The sequence below is a fragment of the Schistocerca gregaria genome, chromosome 9 (genome assembly GCF_023897955.1).
Source record: "Schistocerca gregaria isolate iqSchGreg1 chromosome 9, iqSchGreg1.2, whole genome shotgun sequence".
Taxonomy (NCBI): domain Eukaryota; kingdom Metazoa; phylum Arthropoda; class Insecta; order Orthoptera; family Acrididae; genus Schistocerca; species Schistocerca gregaria.
The window spans coordinates 175127003-175149576 of NC_064928.1; the positions used below are offsets into that span (position 1 = coordinate 175127003).

At 39.3% G+C, this 22574-nt stretch overlaps 1 protein-coding gene across 4 annotated transcripts in view; it reads left to right on the top strand.

The window, feature by feature from the left end:
- LOC126291565 (nuclear RNA export factor 1-like) overlaps positions 1 to 22574 on the top strand; it is a 199749-nt gene that overhangs the window by 108345 nt on the left and 68830 nt on the right. For all 4 annotated transcript variants that reach the window (XM_049985085.1, XM_049985086.1, XM_049985087.1 and 1 more), the window contains 3 exons: positions 4842 to 5041; positions 8695 to 8801; positions 14895 to 14931. In XM_049985085.1, coding sequence (XP_049841042.1) covers positions 4842 to 5041; positions 8695 to 8801; positions 14895 to 14931 — 344 coding nt within the window. The remainder of the gene's footprint in view (positions 1 to 4841; positions 5042 to 8694; positions 8802 to 14894; positions 14932 to 22574) is intronic.

The following is a 22574-nucleotide window of genomic DNA, read 5'->3' on the forward strand; positions in this document are numbered from 1 at the left end:
ATCGATAACAGTCATGGTAAAGCCCAAGCTAAAATGTTTGCATTTAAAGAAAATCTCCTGTCTTCTTTGATTTAGGAAGCAACAGACTTTAAGGAAGGAAACCTTGAGAGGTGCATGCATGAAGAAGAAAAAGTCTGCCAGCCTTGTCAGAAGAAATTGCCCTTGTTCCTTTAATTGTATTATCTGTCCAGCATTACTTGAAAACATGACCTGAATTGCATCACATTTCATCAAGCCATACAACTTAATAGACGTTCAAATCACAGATATGCATTAACAGCCAGCATCACCATCCACCGACATCATCCCTCTGTTTGTCAACAGCTTATGGCCAAAGGAATATCCACAGTGAAATCTCAGGTTGTGCAAAGCTGTGAATAACAATGTACAACTGCCACAAAAAGGCCCAATCCCTTAAGTGTGACCAATAACTTCCTGAGAGTCAGATCTTTATTGTCCGCAATAACAACAATAATCCTGATTACACATCACATTGTCAGCAAATGAAATCTTTATTGGTAATCAGCTTATTTGTGCAATGCTTTTTCCCTGGAGTTTCAAGCTTTGATAATTTTCCAGCTTCCTTTCCTTTTCAAAATATTTCCTTGCCAATCATCACCACAGTGTTTTCGTTCGTATTCAGTGCAACAGCAGTTCTATCGATTCCCTTGTTAATTGTGAGCAGTGGGCCACCATTTAAGTTTTTCAGTCTGAAAGTAGGCACATAATAGACAAACTTGTTTCTCTTGACTGTTCTCGTACGGGAATACACCGGTCGAATTTTCCCACTCGTAGCTCTCGATGAATTTTCTCTGACATCATTGATTACCAAATGACAGACAACTGTAACAACAAATAAAATAATTGTTCCTACAATCATAAAAACAAAAGCAAGCAAAATGAAAAGGTACAGTGCTCACACAGGACAACATATTTGTCTTTATCGGGAAAGATTCACTTGCTAATGTCATTCTACATTTTCTTATTCTTTACTTCCGTTGTCAGTTTTTTTGTGGCCCAAATATTTGTCTCATTTCCTAATTTAATTCCCTTCTCGTCACCTGACTTAATTTTATACAGCCCCTTAGCCTTGTTATATTTTAACTTTTAACTTCTTTTAAAAACACTGTCAATTGCATCCAACTGACTTCCAAGTCCATTTTCATCTCTGGCAGAATTACAATGCTGTCACAAAAAGAGTTTTATTTTTTCTACGTAACTTTCAATTTTCCTTCCAAATTTCTCTTTTGTTTCCTGTATTGCTTCTTCAATGTACAGATTGAATAACATGGGGGATAGGCTCCAACCCTGTCTCACTTCTTTCTCAACCACCGCTTCCCTTTCATATTCTTCAATTTCTATAACTACAGAATGTGTATGTAATTGGTCACTACCAAGTTAGTTCACACTGTTGCTGGGATCTTGGTTTCCTTTTATGAAAAATTTGATTTTAAAAGTGTGAAGGTGGGGATGTACATTCTCTTACATCTTGCATTTTTTAAAATTTATTTGTTTATTTTATTTTGGCCAAGAACTGTTGTAACATCTCTCACAGAATACACATTATGAACTGTTTGCGCATAAATTGTGAACAGATAGAAAATATGTTGGAATTGCTGGATACTGTAAAAGCGATATTCAACAGCTTTTAGACATTGAAGAACTTTCATTGTTGTATCAACAGGAACAATCAGTTTTTGAAAATATAATGTAATTGGCTAGATAAAAAACCTACTCACTGAGCCAGTGGCAGGAGAACACACTTATAAAAGTATCGATATTTGCAAACTTTTGGAGCCAGTGGCTGCCTTCTGTGGCAGATGGCTCAAAGGGGAAGGAAGAGTGGTGAAGGGAAAGCACTGGTAAAGTTTAGGAAATGGCTTGAGTTCACAAAAGCCAACCAGAACCCTGGATCAGGGGTTAGTGATGTCTGTCCTTTTGTTGCATTTTGAAGTTGGATTGGCAGATTATACCATCCTAGGAAACATGAGGGGCAGATAACACTGCAGGATTTTGTAGAATGAGAGAAGTCTGATGGAGTGGAATTTGACAGATGAGGCATGTACGTCACAGATTATCCAGGTACATTATAAAGAAGTGCCGTATTTAAGCCAGCTACAAACTGCAAAAACAGGCCAGACTTCATCACAAAAAGCTATCCCACCTTCTTCTAAACTCTTTCAAAAGCAATTTCTCTCTCTCTCTCTCTCTCTCTCTCTCTCTCTCTCTCTCCAGCTCTCCGACAGCCACACCATCAACTACCACTCATCCTCTGCAAACTGAGCTTAGCCTATGTACTCAACATCCCCCAGCCTTCATCACTGCTTCCCAGAGCAATGATAACTCATGATCACAAGCACTAACACCTCAGTCCATAGAACTTCTTATCCCACCCAAACCAATCCCTCACCCCATCCCCCCACCTTTTACCTTCTTCTTAAGATCTTTTCTGGGATTCATAAGGCTTCAGCTATTGATTTGGTTTACACACATTGATGACATCTTTACCATATGAACTCATGGTGAGGCTGACCTGTTATGATTGGAATCTCTAAATACATTCTCTCAATTAAATTTCACACGCTCCTATTCTGAATGCTATGCCACTTTCCTCTTCACAGAGGGTCTGCTACACACTTCTGTTCCCATTAAACCTACTAACAAACAACAGCACTTACATTCTGACAGTTCCTATCCTTTCCATGTCAGATGTTCCCTTCCATACAACCCCAGCTTTCAAGACAAACATATTTGTTCTTATTCAGACTCTTTACGCCATTGCATCACCATTCTCACCTCAACCTTCACTGGACATAATTACCGGACTAGCCTCACTCAAAAGAAAATTTCCTGGCCGATCGTATCCAGCCCTGGTACTGCTGATACTTTCAGGGGGAGGGGGAATTAGGAGTACCAGGACACCTCTTGTCCTCAGTGTTACTCTGATCTCGAATATATTAATAATCAGTTACTTTGACAAGTCTATGACTTCCTTAAATTGTGCCCTGAAATGAGATCCATTCTGTCTGGCATTTTTCCAACCACACCTAGAATATAGCTTTTCATTGCTCTCCCAATTTCCACAATATCATTGTCAGACCCTATCCTCCTCCTGCACCCATCTCCCTACCCTATGGCTCCTACCTCTGTGACTGTCCCCACTGTAAGACTTGCAATGTGTACCCTCCTACCATCCTGCAAATGTGAAACTACACGTCACATACTTGCTGTTATATAAACACTGTTCGGCCTTTTACATTGGCGTGGCTACCACCAATGATTGGGCGGAGGTTGACAACATACAATTCCCCGTTGCAGATTCTACAACATGACAGTCATGACATTGGTGACTGTTTCACCACAAGAGTCATCTAGATTCTTCCTCCAGACTCCGTTTCTCAGAATATGCAGCCGGGGACTGGCGTTACAACTTGTCCTCGGTTCTCACCACCCATCTGGTCTTAATTTACATTAATTTTTCTGGTTTCAGCATTTGTTCTCAGTAACTATTCCTTTCTTCACTCCATTTTGGTTTTGTATATCTTTTATTTTGTGACCTGTCTGTATAAGTCGCCCTGGCCCAAAGTTGAAGGTGACTTTTCCAATCTCTTCCCATTTCCTAAACCTCACCAGTCTTTCCCTTCATCCATGTTCCTTCCCCTCCCACCGTTCTGTTAGAAGTAGCCTTTGGTCTCCAAAAGCTTGCAAATTTTAATACCTTTATCGTGTGTTCTCCTACCATCGTTTGGTGAGTAAATTTTCTATCGATTCATCATACAATTACACAACTGTAGCTATTCTTCATTTTAAAAACTGATTTTTATCAATTTTATGACCAAATTATCTGTACCAAAAGAAAATGAAGTATCTGACAGCAAATCAGATGGCATAATTTGGCTGATGACACCACCAAAGGCTTTTGGCTTAGCACAGTAGCACAGATAGTGATATTATATGCAATATGCCCTCCCCACACATATAGTATCTGGTGCGTGGATCCAGAGTCTCCGGGACTGCATAAGAAGTTCAGCGAATGAGCTGCAGATTAACTTGTTTGTCACTTATGATCCAGCTGCTTGCCAGGCAACTTGTTTCAGTATGATATGAGACTGGATTGTTATTTGCCATTTACTGACAGCTATGCGTGGATTCGGTTCTGTACACCACACTTGGTGCTTCGTGAAAACTGTTCTCGTGCATTGTGTTCGAGAAACAAGACGTGTACCATAGTTAAAAATAAGCTGCCATTGCAAATAAGTGTGTGCATTTGTACTGATGTAAAGCACTTTACTGGAGCAAAGTTTTAATTAACTGACTGTTATATTTTTAAAATTTCTGTTGAAGAATGTAAGTCATTCCATTGTGGTGTAAACAAAACTCTTGCAGAAAATTATTTGTGGTATTTGAACATGTTCTTGTACTGTTAATTTGAGTAATGTGGTGAGCGGTATAAACTAGAAGGTAGGTCTCTTTTTTTTTTTACATGGCTGCATACAAAATAATAAAGACAACATCAGTAGTCAGTAGCATCCAAATCCATGGATCTTGAAGCATAAGGGTCATTCTGCCAGGGTGGTTAATGTGTTATATAACAGTTTGTGATAGCCTTTCTTTCTGGTACAAAAAAAAAACCTGAAGATGGTTTTAAAACTAAATGAAATTGTTTGTTAAATGTAAAGAATTAGTGCACCTGTATCTAGTTCCTAATATATTGAAACTGTATTTTGTAGCTACTGCCTCATAAGTAACAGTGGTAATCTAGATTTACACAAAGATACATTCACGCGATTTGAAATACGTCCATCCTCGCACTAACGATTCTCGTTTCCGCCATCGGTAAGAGGTCGAGGAAATGCTGTACGACCCGAGTGAGAACTGGCACATCCTGGACCAGATGCTGAGGGTCGCAGAGGTCGCGGCACCAGAGCTCATCGCCCTCGGGCTCGCAGGGAACGGGATCACTTCACTGACTGCCTTGTGGGAGTTTCTGGCCCATACCAAGTGGAAGTCTCTGCGAACTCTGGATTTGTCGGACAATAAGGTAAGTTTAAATCAGTTAAAGTTTCAAAGTGGCAATCTTTGTATTTCCTCCATTGACTGAACTGCTTAAGCAAGTTTTATCCAAACTGAGATAAGTAAAGTCAGAAATAAAGATTAAGACATTCTGAAATGAAATGGAAAAAAATAGAAGTAAGAGAATAGACTTAATAAGAGTGAAAACTACAGTGCCGCAACCGATACGTGTGACTCGAATGGGCCTTATCTCACCAATTTGTTATATGCGACATGCAAATGATATGTCTGCCATTAAAATTGTGTGCCACACTGGAGCTGGAACCTAAAAACTCAACATACTCAGAAATCCTTTCTCCCGAGTATGCTACTCCACCAAAGTGCACAGGAGTGTTTCTAGTAAGATATAGGGGTCCTGGTGTGTGAGGTTGGGTTGTGCCTTGTGCCCAGGTAACTCAGTCAGTCGGAGCATTGTCTACAAAAGACAAAGTCCTAGGCTCTAGTCCCGGACTGTCACACACTTTTAATCAGTTTCAGAGCACAGAACACTTCACTGCTGAGCAACAGATTCATTTTGAAAATATGCAGATAATTAGTGCTACAGAACAATCTGCCATCTGTGATTCTGAGGCATCAGTGAGATGTGAAGCTACAGTGTATAGCCCGAATTGACTTTTATTTCCTTGTGCATAATGTATTTGAAAATTTTGCAAACTCGCCAGGCTCATTTTGTGCATCCACTTACTCGGATCTGCTCCGGATCTCTTCACTCCTGTGTGCACCTTACAGGCAATCGGTGTTAGTCACCAAAAATTGATTATGCCAGTTTCACACTACAGTTAAAGAAATAGTTTTTCATAGTTAACTATTGTAATACAGGTTGTGGGAAGTTCTAGAAGAATATAAATACTTTAGGATTCAAGGAAACCACTCACCAAAAAGCAGAAGCACCGAGTTGCCAATAGGCACACGTGAAAGGAAGAAAACTTGCCAGCTTTTGGACATTCTCCAGGTGAGCACCAAATGTTCCACCTGGTCTTGGTTTAGCTACAGTCATTTGTTCACATTTTTATTTCACAATTGCATTGATCACAATCAACTTAGGTAGCTTTAGAAGGGTCTAAATGTCCTTGATGGATTTGCTTCTTGGGTGACATCCTATGACTAGTCCACATTCAAAGTCACTCTGATCTCGAGAAAGACCATGAACTTTAGACTTGCTTTTTCTTCTATGCAATGTGCAGTAGCAGGGTGGAAATGGCAAGTTCATATAGCATGTGCAACTCCACAGCCTCTCATTTTTCTCCAGAAGGATTATGTTAATAGCCATTTGGGTCTAAATCTATATCCCTACATTACAAACCACTGTGATGTGCATGGCAGAGGGTACCTCCCAGTTGACCACATATTAGGTTTTCTTCTAGTTTCACCCACGTACGAAATGTGAAAACAAAGAGTGCTGAAATGCCGCTGTGCACTCGGTAATTAGTCTGATCTACTCTTCACGGATCCTACAAGAGTAATAGGTCACAGGCTGTAGCGTTTTCCTCGTCCTCACTTAATACTGCTTCTTGAAGCTGTAAATAAGTTTTTCCAAAGTTGTTTGCATTTATCTTAAAGTAGTATATCAGGTCATGATTTTCAGCATCACAGTGGTGCTCTCCTGTGCATGTAACAAACTAGTGACCATTCCTGCTGCCCTTCTTTGTATACACTCAGCATCCCATTTTACTATCTCCTCTATTACTAAATCGCTGTTTCTGAAACAGGTACCAGTTGCAGTGAAGGGCAACAAAAATTCAAGTTTCAATATTTTGCATAGTTACTGATGGAATTTAAAAATTTAAAAAATTTCCGTAATATACTCTTTAAGAGATATAATTTTATGTTAAAGTTTAACACAATAAAACAAGAATTACAGTTAGCAACTGTGTGTTTCTCTTGAGGCAATGTGAATAATGGCTCACAAACACACTGACTTCATTCATTCAGTATCTGAGGATGAAGTTTAACCGTAATCTCAAATCCTCAGGGAACACCCCTCCCCACCACGATCCACAAAATCATAAAAGGAAAGAAGTTATCACTTCCTAAATTTTTTCTTGCTCAATGAAAGACCCATACCCAAAGACTGGAAAGTCCCACAGGTCACACAGATACCTGAGAAAGGCAGTAGGAATAATCCACAAAATTACAGGCCAATATCATTAACGTCAATACACAGCACAATTTTTGAATGTATACTGTGTTTGAACATTATGAATTACCTCGAAGATAACGGTCTATTGACACACAGTCAGCACGAATTTAGAAAGCATCATTCTTGTGAAACATAACAAGCTCTTTACTCACACGAAATGTTGAGTGCTATTGAGAAGGGATTTAAAATTGATTCCGTTTTTCTAGATTTCTAGAAGGATTTTGACACTGTACCTCACAAGCGGTTTGTAATCAGATTGTGTGCTTATGAAATATTGTCTCAGTTATGTGAGTTCACAGTTCATACTAACTGATGGAAAATCATCAGGTAAAACAGAAGTGATTTCTGATGTTCCCCAGGGTAGTGTGCTTAGGTTGTTTGCAGATGTTGCTGTCATTTACCATCTAGGAAAGTTGTCAGAAGATCAAAACAAACTGCAAAATGATTTAGAAGAGATACCTGTATGATGCAAAGATCGGCAATTGACCCTATATAATGAAATATGTGAGGTCGTCTACTTGAGTGCTAAAGCTTCAGTTACACAATAAATGAGTGATATCTAAAGGCTGTAAATTCAACTAAATATCTAGGAATTACAGTTATAAACAACTTAAATTGGAAAGAACACGCAGAAATTGTTTTGGGGAAGGTGACCCAAAGACTGTGATTTATTGCCAAAACTCTTGGAAGATGCAACAGATTTACTTGAGAGTCTCCCTACACTATGCTTGTGCATCCTCTTTTGGAGTACTGCTGTATTGTGCAGGATCCTTATCAGATACGATTAATGCAGTACGTCAACAAAGTTCAAAGAAGAGGTGTGCATTTTGTATTATCGAGAAATGGGGTGGGGGGAGCATCATGGTCATGATACGAAATTTAGGGTGGACATCATTAAAACAAAGGAATTTCTCGTTATGGCAGGATCTTTTCACAAAATTTAAATCACCCACTTTCTCCTCCGAATTCTAAAATATTATGTTGATGCCAACGTACTTGGGGAGAAATGCTCATCATAATAAAATAAGGGAAATTGGAGCTCACAAGGAAAGATATATATGCACTGATATGAAACTTCTTGCCAGATTAAAACTGTGTGCAAGTCTGAGACTCGAACTTGGGACCTTTGCCTTTCGCGGGCAAGCACACAGTGTCTCATAGTCTTTTTGCAGTCCAGTCAGTGAACAGGTGGCTCTCAGCACCTGGCGGTGCTGTCAGTCATTTAAATATATTTGTACAATAATCAAAGATGGGCACTGAACATCACACTGTTCATCTGTAAAGTTGAGAAATTTCATAAGTCGTGTAGACTCGTATTACATTTCATGTATAATGCATATTACATTGTTAATGTTACATTACACTTCATGTAACATGCATTCTGTCTAGTATTAGCAAATAAGTAACACTTAACATTTTAACATTATATGAAACTATTATCTTTTGTCAATACTGTACCAATTGCATGTTTTTGTTTACAGATAAAGAGCACTGGTTCAGTTTCACTACCTCGCACTTTGCAAATTTCGGAAGTATACTTGGATCGTAATCCGATATGTCAAATGCATAACAAGGGTCCCTATATTAGGTGAGTGCTGCATTTTGACAACATGAGTTTCATAACATTACCATGTAGTAATGTATCATTTCAGAGTAGGTAATGTGACATTACAGTGACTTTATTACCAGCCATTTTAAAATAATAATGTGGATTAAATTACATGAAAACAATACAGCAGCCACCCCCCCCCTTTTTTTATAACAGCATTTATTCAAATGCATGTTTCAGGTTATTTCCTGTGTGCAGTTGGCATAATACAGTCATCATTCTTCTTTTTCCTGTTCCTCTATCCCACATCTTTGGGATCGGGCTTACTATTTGATTTGGCACTGTTAATTTAAGGGGCGTCTAGATTCCCTTCCTGCCCCACCACCCCATTACACTTCAGTGTGAGATATGTGTACCCAAAACTGACTGCATGTAGTGTGTGCAAACATTTTGTAAATGTCTCTGAATCATGTAACTGAGGCAGAGCTTGTCAACAAACGTGATATTCATCTATTTGGACATGGAAATCTGTCTGTAAATCACATCCGGGCTGACTGGCACGCTGGCCCTAATTATTAATCCACTGTGTGGATTTGAACCAATGCCAGCACACCTGCCTGAATCCCAGAAGCTGTGTGGTAACTCATGCAGCTATCCAGTCAGGTATAACACAGTCAGCATTATTGTGCTTATGATGATTACATTGTAAAAGCTGTGGCTCCACTGTGAAAAACAATTACCAGACATAAAACTTGTAAATTTATTTAAGTTATAAACAAATGAGTAATGCAACTGTGAGGCGAATTTCACACTGCAGCAGTATGTTGCTGTGGTCTTCACCACTGTCACTGTAGAGTGGCTGACTACGTTGAAGGTGCGTTACATTACATGCTACAATTTGGAATCCTCTAGCAGCAGAGGGCTGCAACTTGTGTCAGCAAAGTGTGAAAGTTGACCGAGTGATAGGCGTGACTTGTAATAACTCGACCGATATTGAAAACAGAATAAAAAATTGAGACACATTGCTTTCAGCATGCCCTCTTACATTCTATTTGAACCTGATTACTGTAGTGATTCCTTGGCCTCTCTCTACAAATTTTACCCCCAACAGATCTCTCAATTTCCCTAAATCTTTTATGGAACTGAAAACAAGAATTAAAATGTTTCGGAAATGTTGATGCATATCTTAACCATCGTCATTTGTCACTGTTCTGGCCTTCATTCCAAAGACTGGTTTGGTGCAGCTCTCCAGACTACTCTACCCTGTGCAACCCTCTTCACCTCTGCATAACTACTGCAACTTACATCCTCCTGAATCTGCTTTCTGTATTCATGACTTTGTTTTCCTGTGTAAATTTTACTTCCCACATGTCTAACACTAAATTGACAATTCCTTGATGCCTCAAAATTTGTCCTCTCAACTAATTAATACTTTGTCATGTTGTGCCATAAATTTCTTCACTCTTCTGTTCAGTTTGTTACTCTCACTACCCATCGGGTTTTCAGCATTCTTCTGTATTACAACATTTTGAAAGCTTTTATCCTCTTGTTGCCCACACTCCTTATTGTTCAAGACTACACACAAGACAAGTACTGTAAGAAAGAACATCCTAACACTTAAATGCACAGTAAACATTAACAAATTCCGCTTTTTCAGAACAGTTTTTCTTGCTGTATCCAGTACGCCTTTATATCCCCTCTACTTCGACCATCTCCTGTTACTTTTCTACCTAAATAGCAAAAGTCACATACTACTTTTAGTGTCTCATGTTGTTGTTGTTGTGCTCTTCAGTCCTGATACTGCTTTGATGCACCTCCATGCTACTCTATTCTGTCCAAGCTTCATCATCTCCCAGTACCTACTGCAGCCTACATCCTTCTGAATCTGCTTAGTATATTCATCCCTTGGTCTCCCTCTACAATTTTAACCCTCCACGCTGCCCTCCAGTACTAAATTGGTGATCCCTTGATGCCTCATAACGTGTCCCACCAACCGATCCCTTCTTCTAGTCAAGTTGTGCCACAAACTCCTCTTCTCCCCAATCCTATTCAATACCTCCTCATTAGTTATGTGATCTACCCATCTAATCTTCAGCATTCTTCTGTAGCACCACATTTTGAAAGCTTCTATTCTCTTCTTGTCTAAACTATTAATCATCCACATTTCACTTTCAGAAATGACTTCCTGACATTTAAATCTAAACTCGATGTTAACAAATTTTTCTTCTTCAGAAACACTTTCCTTGCCATTGCCAGTCTACATTTTATATCCTCTCTAGTTCGACCATCATCAGTTATTTTGCTCCCAAAATAGCAAAACTCCTTTACTACTTTAAGTGTCTCAATTCCTAATCTAATTCCCTCAGGATCACCCGACTTAATTCCACTACATTCCATTATCCTCGTTTTGCTTTTGTTGATGTTCATCTTATATCCTCCGTTCAAGACACAGCCCATTCCGTTCAACTGCTCTTCCAAGTCTTTTGCTGTCTCTGACAGAATTACAATGTCATCGGCAAACCTCAAAGTTTTTATCTCTTCTCCATGGATTTTAATACCTACTTCGAACTTATCTTTTGTTTCCTTTATTGCTTGCTCAATATACAGATTGAATAACATTGGGGATAGGCTACAACCCTGTCTCACTCCTTTCCCAACCACTGCTTCCCTTTCATATCCCTCGACTCTTATAACTGCCATATGGTTTCTGTACAAATTGTAAATAGCCTTTCACTCCCTGTATTTTACCCCTGCCACTTTCAGAATTTGAAAGAGAGTATTCCAATCAACATTGTCAAAAGCTTTCTCTAAGTCTACAAATGCTAGAAACGTAGGTTTGCCTTTCCTTAATCTTTCTACTAAGATAAGTGGTAGGGTCAGTGTTGCCTCATGTGCTCCAACATTTCTCATCAGCATCATCATCATCATCATCATCATTTAAGACTGATTATGCCCTTTCAGGGTTCTGTCTGGAGCATAGCCCCATTATAAAATTCCTCCATGATCCCCTATTCAGTGCTAACATTGGTGCCTCTTCTGATGTTAAACCTATTACTTCAAAATCATTCCTAACCGAATCCAGGTATTTTCTCCTTGGTCTGCCACGACTCCTCCAACCCTCTACTGCTGAACCCATGAGTCTCTTGGGTAACCTTGCTTCTCCCATGCATGTAACATGACCCCACCATCTAAGCCTGTTCGCCCTAACTGCTACATCTATAGAGTTCATTCCCAGTTTTTCTTTGATTTCCTCATTGTGGACAACCTCTTGCCATTGTTCTCATCTACTAGTACCTGCAATCATCCTAGCTTCTTTCATATACGTAACCTCAACCTTGTTGATAAGGTAACCTGAATCCACCCAGCTTTCGCTCCCATACAACAAAGTTGGTCGAAAGATTGAACGGTGCACAGATAACTTAGTCTTGGTACGGACTTCCTTCTTGCAGAAGAAGTAGATCGTAGCTGAGCGCTCACTGCATTAGCTTTGCTACACCTCGCTCCCAGTTCTTTCACTATGTTGCCATCCTGTAAAATATGCATCCTAAGTACTTCAAACCGTCCACCTGTTTGAACTTTGTTGCTCCTATTTGGCACTCAATCCGTTTATATTTCTTTCCTACTGACATTACTTTCGTTTTGGAGATGCTAATGTTCATACCATAGTCCTTACATTTCTGATCTAGCTCTGAAATATTACTTTGCAAACTTTCAATCATATCTGCCATCACAACTAAGTCACCCACATATGCAAGACTGCTTATTCTGTGTTCACATACCTTAATCTCACGTCGCCAGTCTATTGTTTTCAACATATGATCCACAAATAATATGAACAAAAGTGGAGACAGGTTGCAGCCTTGTCTTACCCCTGAAACTACTCTGAACCATGAACTCAATTTACCGTCAACTCTTACTGCTGCCTGACTATCCATGTAAAGAATTTTAATTGCTTGCAAAAGTTTGCCTCCTATTCCATAATCTCGTAAAACAGACAATAACTTCCTCCTAGGAACCCGGTCATATGCCTTTTCTGGATCTATAAAGCATAGATACAATTCCCTGTTCCACTCATAACACTTCTCCATTATTTGCCGTAAACTAAAGATCTGGTCCTGACAACCTCTAAGAGGCCTAAACCCACACTGATTTTCATCCAATTGGTCCTCAACTAATACTTGCACTTTCCTTTCAACAATACCTGAGAAGATTTTGCCCACAACATTTCTACGGAATCCAATTTGATCTTCCCCAAGGTCGGCTTCTATCAATTTTTCCATTCACCTGTAAAGAATTCGCGTTAGTATTTTGCAGCTGTGAATTATTAAACTGATAGTTCGGTAATTTTCACATCTGTCAACACCTGTTTTCTTTGGTATTGGAATTATTATATTCTTCTTGAATTCTGAGGGTATTTCGCCTGTCTCATACATCTTGTTCACCAGATGGTAGAGTTTTGTTAGGACTGGCTCTGCCAAGGCTGTCAGTAGTTCTACTGGAATGTTGTCTACTCCAGGTGCCTAGTGTCTCATACTATAGTCTAATTCTCTCCATACCATCTGATTTAATTCAACTACTTTCAACTACATTTGTTTTATGGTGGTTGATATTCAACTTCTAATCTCTTTTTCAAGCCACTATCCATTCTTTTTTAGTGACTTTCTGAGTCCCTGCTGTTGCTTACAGAATTATGTCACCAGCAAACCTCAGAGTTTTTGTTTCTTCACCATGAACTTTAATCCGCTTTCCAGATTTGTCCGTGGTTTCCTTTACTGCTTGCTCATTGGGCAGATAGAATAATATTGTGGATGGGCTACAATCTTTTTTTACTCTCTTCTCAACCACTGCTTCCCATTCATGCCCATTGACTGTTTTAACTGCCATCTGGTTTCTGTAGAACTTGTAGGTAACTTTTCACTGCCCATATTCTATCTGTGCTAACTTCAGGATTTGAAAGAGTGTATTCCAGTCAGCATTCTCAAAAGCTTTCTGTAAATTACAAATTTGATAAACTCAGGCTTGTCTTCTTTAACTCCATCTTCTAAGATAAGTCGTAGGGTCGGTTTTATCTTGCGAGTTCCTACATATCTCCGGAACACAAACTGATCTTCCCCAATGTCAGCTTCTACCTTTTTCCAATCTCCTGTAAAAACAGTACTGCCTCTGTACGGAAAAGTGTGTGTGTGTGTGTGTGTGTGTGTGTGTGTGTGTGTGTGTGTGTGTGTGTGTGTGTGTGGGTGGGTGGGTGTGTGTGTGGGTGTATAATGTACAAAAAAAGAGCTATAGAATAAAAAATTAAAGTAACTGCATGCAATACACATAAATATGTAACTTGAAATATGTGGTAGCAAGGAGACCAGGTATTCTGCAAAGGGCAACTGCAGTATTCAAAATGCAATTGACATGCATGTACTAATGCTGAATATGTAATTTTGGTATGCAATTGAAGATGGATGCAAATGTGATATGTGTCTCAGCATAAATGAAGTTGTAAAAAAAAAGTGACTGTCTGCTGTATTTTTTCCAATGAAGTAGTGGTAGGGGTATCCAAAAAACTGAGAAAAAAGGATCTTCATGTAAATGAAAAGCTGTGTTAAAAATTGACACGTGCGCTCATATGTGGAGAAGCATTTCGAAAAGTGCCTTTTAGTGTCAATCCTAGGAAGCTGCAGTGTGGGTGAAAGCACTTGTCTCAGCATAACACCCAGCCTAGTTTTTCAATAAATTGTGAGGAACAGTACCTGAGATAGGCACATGACATCGTGCGAGTTTATGTAACAGAAGCTGTTAATAGTATTTGTTTTCACATAGGTCCCCCCTCCCCCCCCCCCCTTTTTTTTTAAATAAAAAGGTAAGGGTGGACTGGAAACAGTTGGTGATGCACCAGATGCAGGTCAACAGTAGACGTCTTAAAGCAAATGCGACAGGTGTTTTAGCAAAAAGTGGAGTCTACCTTTGGTATTTGTATTGGAGAAATTGCTGCAAAGCTTGTCCTGGAGTCTCACAGTCGTGGAGATTGTCAGAAAAGTATTATTGGATTTTCCAATTTTTTTTTTAATTTATTTATTACTATATGATAATGTTAGCAATCTATGTAGCAGAAAATTATGTCTCTTATTTCTTCATTTCTAGTGCCATCAAGACGACCTTTCCCCGTCTTGCAAAATTGGTGAGTGTTTAAAATGTGCATTTGATAATATATTAATTTACAGTAATTGTTTGTTGTGCTTGCTATCTGGTACACTGCCATGTTTTTATGGAATGTGGCACTAAACATCTTACTTAGTGGTAAGGATATGATCAGAGTAAATATGAAACCATTTGCATTTTATTGTTGGTCATAAGGCTTCCCACTACTTAACACTGTGTGACTAGGAGCACTGCCATTTAGGAGGCACCAGTCCTCTGATCACATTTGACTTTGTTAGAAGTTTACTCTGTGTTTTGAGTCTCTCTTGCCTTGTCTTGTGTACCTCAGTGCTAACTTATTGCAAGAGGTTTTTATAAGATCTGCTATAAATCAAATATTTTTAGGGAACTTGACAGTAGCATGTTTGTTTATCATTGCTGAACACACAAGCATTTAAGAAAATAAGTGTTCCAATGAAACTGCTGCTTCTGCATAGTTGGTGGTTAAGCAGATGATTCAAAACTTTAAGTAGTAGAAGCAGAGGGACCAAATCGGAGAATCCATTACAACATGCCCCTTCTGTCTCCAGAACATATTGCCTGTACACCCTGCTGTATCCTAGATACCTTTCTCTCTCCGTAAAGAAACAATAAAGTAAGTTCTGTAAGTCCGAGTTTGTATCTCAGATCGTTTCCTTTTGGAGCCATTTTTAAGTATGTGCTCCTTCTTCTCTGGAAAACTCCATGGAAGAAGTGTCCAGTAAGTTTATTATGGACCTCATCGAGACTCTTTTGGTAAAGTACAATGAATGTAGTTCCTCACAGACAAAAGATGTTGCTTGTGCTGTAGTCACTCAAGACACAAATGGAATCCACTTGCAGTGACATATAAAACACATATGTATGCTGTGGAATAATCCAGTTCAAAACTGAATAAAAAAGGAAAGAATATTGTAAAAGAATTGCATCAGTGACATCAATTAACATTTGTTGTGAAGTGTGACATGACATTTTTATGAAATAACAGGTCCCACTTCCAGGCTTCCATGTTGACAAAAGATGTTCGTGACATTTGGTAGTGAGCGTTGGGACATCCCTCTGTGGGAGATATTGTTATACATTGTGCAAATGGGAGAACGTCTTGAACCCATCACTTGAACAAGACAAGACAGTGAGTGAGTGTCTAACCCTGCTGTGTGGGGAGCCACTTGTTCCTTGGTGTCATGCTTTGAAGATGTTTACAAGACAAAAACAAAAAGAGAAAAGGTCATGACTACATTTTGGACGCTGTTCCAAAAGACTGTCAAACTGGCACGTGTAAAAAAAACGTTTTGTCTTGATCTTGTCCAAGTAATACAGAAGGTTTAAAGTTCAGTCATTTACATCATTCACATAGCATGGAGGAGAATTAACACTCTCTTTCAGTACCTGTCCACACACTAAAGGACTAAGTCTAGTGAAGATTGCTGCAACGTGGTTGGGTGGAAATGATAGCAAGGCCACCTCAGCAAAAATCAAGAAAGGTGAGCAAAAGAAATTCACTAAATAAATCTATTAACATCGAACATCAAAGGGTTACAGATCAAACACAGGAAATGCAACATTGGTGCCGTATCAAAAAACCATCCACATTATATTCCATTATAGTAACCAAAGTGCAGGACTTAGATTAGTGTTGCTGGAGAAAGATAGAATAAGAAAATCAGTTGCTGTCAAGGACATGTTGCATCAACAACAACCAGTAAAGAAGAATAAAGGTACACAGTGGAGCCTAATAAATTGAACTACGAAAAGAAAGAAGAAAAGAAGAAGTACTACAAGAAGGAATTGAACTAGAGGAAGAAGAACTACAAGAAAGAATTTAACTACAAGAAAAAGAACTACAAGAACAAGAAGAAGAAATACTATCTGAAAGAATAATTTAGGAAGATTGAACAAAACATGGAAGTTTGAGATTATATTTTGTTGTCTGTAGCGATTCCGACGACAATGACTATTTTCAAGTCAAATCAGACACTCAAATACTAGAACATGTGATTGCTTGACTAAGATGAGTTCCTGTCTCGGGTCGGAGGGCTACAACTGACTCAGTTGTCCGCAGTGGCGCTACAGCATCTGACAGTCAAAATGACAGTGGCTCATCTTCACACACTGTCCATGATGCAGATCACCTACATGCTGCATCAGTTACACAACTGCTGCTCACCAGCATTGCAGCACAGTGAGCTATTTCCATCATCCGGTGAGCATACACTCAGCCCAGAACTTAGATTTCATGTGCTTTGATGTGAACCTTCAGAGGTACTTGATGTGCAAATAACTGCCACCATCCTTCCCAGACAATGAGTGTTCTCTGAACTTTGACTCACAGAGCGCATATTATTTCTGATGAAAGCAGTCTGCAAGATGAACTTTCCCACTTACAAAGAGTGTTTGAAGACAATAGGTAATCTCCACAACAAATACAGATGGCACTGAAAATGAAACCGAAAGTGGCCACAAAGAAAGCAGAAGAAGATGAAGAAACCTTTAAATCGATAGCCTTCCTGCCATATAAGGGTAGCCTCTCATCAAAAATAGGACACATTTTCGGCAGACACAAAGTAAAAGTGAATTTTCGTCCTCCACCCAAGACAGCTGCACTTGTGGGCTCCGTCAAAGATGATTTGCTGTTTCAAAAATCTGGAGTTTACAAAATTCCGTGTGAGTGTGGCCTTTCTTACATTGGACAAACAACTCGTACTGTCCAAGAAAGATGTGCAGAACACCGGAGGTACACGCGACTTTTACAACGTAACAAGTCGGCAGTGGCAGAGCACTTTATTGATAATGGTCACAGTATGTTGCATGACAACGTCGAAATTTTGGCAACTACATCATCCTTTTGGGACTCGATAGTGAAGGAGGCAATTGAAATTCGCTTGACTACAAATTTAATTAATAGAGATAGTGGTTTCAATCTTGATAAATCATGGGATCCGGCACTTGCTGTAATAAACTTGCAAAGATATCGTCAATCGATATGCCAACACAGATCAACTGTGGAGCCATAGATACAACTCGCGCATTATGCACGTCTCTGCCGCCGACCATCGTCTCTGGCGCATTTGCATCTGTGGCCGCATGTGCAGTCGCATGTACAACAGTATAAAGGGACGAAGCGAGCACTGGAGCGGCAGTCTTGCGGCTCACTCTGAAGATGGCTGAACGTTATACAGCCGAAATATTAGAAGAAGAAGGAGATCTTTTACGGCTGCACACCCGAAACTTAATGGAACAGTTCATGTACTTTGTATTTATTTAAACTCCCAAAGATTTGAATTGGTGTGTAAGAGTAAATAAGAAGTGATGTGACATTGCTGAAGTAATTTTTAGAGACAAATATTTATTTTGGGCCTGTATTGGAGCAGAAAGTATGAGTAACAGTAGACTGTGCGAGTGCTACACTTAATTCTGTGGAGGACATAGAAGAAAACAGGAAAGAGTTTCCATAGTTGTGGAAAGAATTAGAATGTGAATCCAAATAGGAGAACAATTTTAAAACGTTTTGTCAACTCAGTGGAGCCATTAAGAGAGAATTTGGGTGCCTGAGTGAGCTTACCGAAGTGTAAACCTGTCTGATAAATATTTGACTTGTAATGAGTACACAGATGAAGATTTGAGATTGAAATTTACTGATGGGCATATGGGTACACTTGCTGGTTGAGGTATTTGTATGTGTACAAGATTTAAATTTTGTACTAATAAGAGTGTCTCTACCAGCTGGTGAGCAAGATGTATGAGACAGGCGAAATACCCTCAGACTTCAAGAAGAATATAATAATTCCAATCCCAAAGAAAGCAGGTGCTGACAGATGTGAAAATTACCAAACTATCAAAAACAAAGATTCCAAGACTTACCGAGCGGGAAAGCGCCGGCAGACAGGCACATGAACAAAACACACAAACACACACACAGAATTACGAGCTTTCGCAACTGGCAGTTGCTTCGTCAGGAAAGAGGGAAGGAGAGGGATGTGGAAGTTTCTTTCTGTTTTATTTACCAAACTATCAGTTTAATAAGTCACAGCTGCAAAATACTAACGCAAATTCTTTACAGACAAATGGAAAAACTGGTAGATGCGGACCTCGGGGACGTCAGTTTGGATTCCGTAGAAATGTTGGAACACAGAAGCAATACTGACCTTACGACTTATCTTAAAAGAAAGATTAAGAAAAGGCAAACCTGCATTTCTAGCATTTGTAGACTTAGAGAAAGCTTTTGACAATGTTGACTGGAATACTCTCCTTCAAATTCTGAAGGTGGCAGGGGTAAAATACAGGGAGCGAAAGGCTATTTACAATTTGTACAGAAACCAGATGGTAGTCATAAGAGTTGAGGGGCATGGAAGGGAAGCAGTGGTTGGGAAAGGAGTGAGACAGCGTTGTAGCCTCTCCCTGATGTTATTCAATCTGTATATTGAGCAAGCAGTAAAGGAAACAAAAGTAAAATTTGTAGTAGGTATTAAAATTCATGGAGAAGAAGTAAAAACTTTGGGGTTCGCCGATGACATTGTAATTCTGTCAGAGACAGCAAAGGACTTGGAAGAGCAGTTGAACGGAATGGACAGTGTATTGAAAGGAGGATATAAGATGAACATCAACAAAAGCAAAACAAGAATAATGGAATGTAGTCGAATTAAGTCGGGTGATGCTGAGGGAATTAGATTAGGAAACGAGACACTTAAAGTAGTAAAGGAGTTGCTATTTAGGAAGTAAAATAACTGATGATGGTCGAAGTAGAGAGGATATAAAATGTAGACTGGCAATGGCAAGGAAAGCATTTCTGAAGAAGAGAAATTTGTTAACATCGAATATAGATTTATGTATCAGGAAGTCGTTTCTGAAAGTATTTGTTTGGAGTGTAGCCATGTATGGAAGTGAAACATGGACGATAACTAGTTTGGACAAGAAGAGAATAGAAGCTTTCGAAATGTGGTGCTACAGAAGAATGCTGAAGATAAGGTGTATAGATCACGTTACTAATGAGGAGGTATTGAATAGGATTGGGGAGAAGAGAAGTTTGTGGCACAACTTGACTAGAAGAAGGGATCGGTTGGTAGGACATGTTTTGAGGCATCAAGGGATCACAAATTTAGCATTGGAGGGCAGCGTGGAGGGTAAAAATCGTAGTGGGAGACCAAGAGATGAATACACTAAGTAGATTCAGAAGGATGTAGGTTGCAGTAGGTACTGGTAGATGAAGAAGCTTGCACAGGTTAGATGGAGAGCTGCATCAAACCAGTCTCAGGACTGAAGACAACAACAACAACAACAACAACAACAACAACAAGAGTGTAAACATCAGTAAGTATTTAAAAGAAGCTTTAAGCTGTAGGCGTGTATTTTTAACTTATTTTGTAAGTTATTGTCATTTGTGAAAACCATTCCTCTTATATCTGAAATTTGATCATCTAGCGTCTAAAGTCCTCATTTACTTTGTTTCTTACTAGGTCACACTGTTCATTTGCTTCAGTCTATGATGCCTTGTTATGAGAAGCATTTTGCACAATGTATGTGATATGTGTATACTTACACAGAGCGAATGGTTTAGCAGAGAAGCAGGAAGAAACTTAAGGTTCTCCTGACCCTGGAGGGGGCTATCATATATCATGTTGAGCAAAATCAAACAATGGCAACCCCAGGTAGGAATATCAGCAATGTAGGAAAAGAGAGATTATTACTTACCATAAAGAAGACACATTAAGCTGCAGACAGGCACAGGAAAAGACAGATTAATACTCACCATAAAGAAGACATGTCAAGTTGCAGACAGTGCCTGCATCTTAATTTGTCTGCTTTACGGTAAGTACCAGTCTGTCTTATCCTACATTGTTGATATATTACATTGAGGGTACCTAAAGATCATTACAGATGCAGTGTGCCTTAAGTTAAACTGTCATTATATGGGAGAAAGGCCTAGGGTTTATTTTAAAGCTGTAGACTGAATTTTTACAATTTACTGTATTTATTTTAATTACTTACCTGACGTGAAGTTACCTTTGTATATACATTTGAACTTAGCATAGTTTAAATATATAATGTAGGAAGTGTTATTACATGTTCCATTTGTTTTCAACTGTGGCAGTGGGAAGTTTAGTTGTTAAACAGAGTTGTGGGCTTCGTGTAAGAGAGCGTATGTTCAAAGTCAAACAAAATTCTCACAGGCAGAATTGCCCATCTGTGTAATATAATTACTAACAAAGAGATAGAGGGGCTGGCCAGTACTTACCTCAGCTCAGTACAGCCGATAGAAACACAAAAAACAACCGAAAATTTAAGTTCCTAGCTTTCGGAATAAATGTTCCTTCATCAGGGAGGAGAGAGGGGAAAGAAAGGGAAGAAGGGAAAGTGGATTTAGTTACTCACAACCCAGGTTATGTTGCTTCCATCTGTGTAATATATATCATTGTCACTTTATTGGAGTTGCCTATTAAATGAATACTGAACAAGTTATTGTTAAAAATATGTTAGCAAAGTCAAATAAATGTAGGGAAGAGGAATGTAAACTATTCTGTAAATGTGATTTTGATGTGCTAACATGTTGTGAGAAGCCATAACTTTGTATTGAAGAGGAGGAAACTAGAATGTAGAGTTGTTGCTGGATGAACTCCTGTTATGGATACTTATATAAAATGATCTAGTGATGTGAAGGGATGAGAGATTAAGAGAAGCTATAACATCTTACTCATCTACTCCTTGGAGTTTTGAAAACAGAATGTGCTCTTGCTAGGAAAGTTTAAAATATGTAACATAAGAGCAATATTTTCAGGTAGCACAGAGTAGTGAAGAGTTCACAGATGTTGTTGCACTGTACTAAAATGAGTGGTCTGGAATATAGTAAAAAAAAAAATGATAAATTTATGTAATACCAGTACTCAGGTAACAAATAAAAAGAAGTATAGGCATGAATGTAAATTTAGAGGAGTGTGGAAATGCAAGTGTATAGTGACCAGGAAGAGATGGAAAAGTGAGTGCTTTTGATGCAGTGTACCAAGCATAATGAATTTGTTGGAGAGTGAAGGGTAGGCGGAAGTATAATGAATATGTTGGAGAGTGAAGGGTAGACAGACACATGGAAGAGATGACCTACCCTACACCTAGGTCAGATGATGAATCCACAGGAGGAATAACTTGATGACTTGAACTGAACTTGGTGGCAGTGGGGGGGGGGGTGGGGGGGGGGGGGGCGGTGGGGGTGGGGGGAGGGGGGGGGGGGGGGGAGCGGGTGGGAGCAGGTGTTTGTAAGAGTACACTGCCATCTTAAATGGAAAGATAATTAAGAAGTATCTGCCTGCAGAAGGTGGTGTAGAAGCAAGTAACTGTTTTTACCATTCATGAAATATTCTCCAAACTTGTACAATGTAAAGAGAAACTTCCTGGCAGATTAAAACTGTGTGCCTAACCAAGACTCGAACTTGGGACCTTTGCCTTTCGCGGGCATGTGCTCTACCATCTGAGCTACCGAAGCACGACTCACGCTCGGTACTCACAGCTTTACTTCTGCCAGTATCCGTCTCCTACCTTCCAAACTTTACAGAAGCTCTCCTGCGAACCTTGCAGAACTAGCACTCCTGAAAGAAACGACATTGCGGAGACATGGCTTAGCGCTGATATGAAACTTCCTGGCAGATTAAAACTGTG